Genomic DNA, 1,931 nt, shown 5'->3' with positions numbered 1-1,931 from the left:
GCCCTGTGGCGCCTTGTTGATGGTCACCGTCGCCACAAGAGTCACCTCTTCACCCACCAGAACCCGTGCCCGGGATTCCGCCGTCCTCCGCCCACCGGCCACACAATCGATGCACCACGCCCTGCCAGCTCAACGCCATTGGCAACCTTCGTTGCTCCAGACACCGCGGCGCCCACCCCAAGGTACTCGTCATTCCAGTGGGTATTGTTGCCATTGTTCGACAAGAACCCAACCAGCCCGTCCGTTGGCATAGCACCGACGCAGGCAGCAGCGGGTTCTGCGGCGCCCTTCGCAGCAGCGGGGGTGGTGGCGGAGCTGCAGAGCTTTGCGACTCTGGCGTCCACATCCTTCCAAGTTTGCAGCACTGTTTTGATGCGCTTCAGCTGCTCTGGAAGGCGCGCAAATACAAGGCTTTCTGAGCGTTCAACCGCACCCACCTTCGCGTAGAGGGCAAACAACTCATCTCTTGTGTACAGCAGCGAGCTGAGGGGGGAGTCGCCCGCCTCATCCGCAGATATTGGCCCAACATCGTGTGTCCGGGCACCGTCGGAGAGCCACAGGTGGATTACTCTGTGGGGCGTTCGTCTTCCGCTGCCTTCTCTTGGCGCAGTGCTACTGAACAACACCTGGGTGTACAGCAGCACTCTCTTCTTCTCAACGGTTGCAGTCATGAGGGCGTCAGAAGAGTCGAGCAAAGACAATGCGTGTGCGTCGCCCAACAGGCGTGCGAAGGTCCCGGCGGCCTCGTTCCACGTCTTCCCCTCGTCACCGGATTCGAAGACCCTGCGCCGCCACTGAGAAGATCCGGAGGTGACCATGAAGAGTTTCCCCTCCCACTCGAGAAGCGTGGCAGAGTTACAGTCCTGAGCAACCACAGGCGCCGCAGGAAGCCTCCAGCTGTCCCCATTGTCCTCGGAGCACATGACGGTGCATGCACGCCCGCCTGTTCCGTCGGTAGTGAATCCCACAAGAGGGAAAACAACCGTTGCGTCCCCAACCGCGACGCCTCTGGACATACTCGCGGGTTCCAGCCCCTCCCACGATTGCTGCTGCATCTGTCCGGCAAGCATGGAATCCAACGGCCGGGGAGCCCCCCACGAGACTCGTTGCTCTCCCCGCTCTTCCCCGGACCCCTGAACTTCACCCACAATCAACGCAAGGCCCCACCCAGGATCACTCTGCAAAGAAGGCTCTTTGGCCACTCTTCTTTTTTGCAGGAGCAAATGTATTTTATTGCCCTTCCCCACGGCCTTGAGGTCAAGCGGTGATACAAGGTAGCCCTCTGCTTCCGGTCGCTTCGTCACAAGCTGCGTCTTCCACGCTTTTCCTTCCCATGCAGCGCCTTCGTTCAACTTCTCATCTGCTTTGTATGTATTGTACTTTGCCCAAATACCAGGAGGCTTGTTGGCGGCAAAGTTGCCGTGTACGCCGACGGCAAGCGCAACCAGCACCCCATTCACGTCAAGAAGGGAGTGGCTGAGGAATGAGGAGACACTTTTATAGCGAGTGTCACTTTCGCTCTCTTCTCCAGCAGCAAACACTGGAGTTTCCCCTGGTTGGAAGAGCTCCACCTCCTTCGACGCCTCCTGCGTCTCCGCAGCGTTGGCCCCAGCCCCACTGCCGCCGCAGCAAACCAACAAAAAGAGCAGCAGCACCGCTGAGGAAGGCCAGTGCAGGGACATGTTGTGCCGCTGCTCACTCTCACCCTCTTCTTCTTTCCCTCCTTGCTGCGGGTCCGCGCAGGCCGCGACGATTGTGTGTGTGTGTGTGTGTTGATTGCTGGCGATGGCAGCGGCAGAGCCCTCAAAGCGCACAGCGGCAAGCAGCAGCGTTTGGTCTCTCTTTTCCTCCTGCGTGTGTGTGGGAGGAGAAGTGGCAGAGAAAAAAAGGAAGGCAACGCAGAGGCGTCTCGGCACACCGGCAGAAGAAGG

The 1,931-nt window shown here is 59.5% G+C and overlaps 1 protein-coding gene across 1 annotated transcript, besides 1 other annotated feature; it reads right to left on the bottom strand.

Annotated features, from left to right (window-relative positions):
- Positions 1-41: 41 nt before the first annotated feature.
- On the bottom strand, positions 42-1,682 carry Tco025E_09899 (trans-sialidase; the record flags this gene model as incomplete). Its single annotated transcript, XM_029376702.1, has 1 exon — positions 42-1,682. One exon carries the CDS (start codon positions 1,680-1,682, stop codon positions 42-44), a length of 1,641 nt encoding a protein of 546 aa, XP_029223172.1.
- Positions 1,683-1,754: 72 nt separating this feature from the next.
- Positions 1,755-1,773: a microsatellite.
- Between the last annotated feature and the right edge of the window lie 158 nt (positions 1,774-1,931).

The sequence above is a fragment of the Trypanosoma conorhini genome (genome assembly GCF_003719485.1).
Source record: "Trypanosoma conorhini strain 025E chromosome Unknown Tco_14.4_contig_01345, whole genome shotgun sequence".
Taxonomy (NCBI): Eukaryota; Euglenozoa; class Kinetoplastea; order Trypanosomatida; family Trypanosomatidae; genus Trypanosoma; species Trypanosoma conorhini.
The sequence above is the reverse complement of the archived record's forward strand: the minus strand, read 5'-3'. Positions and strand labels throughout refer to the sequence as shown.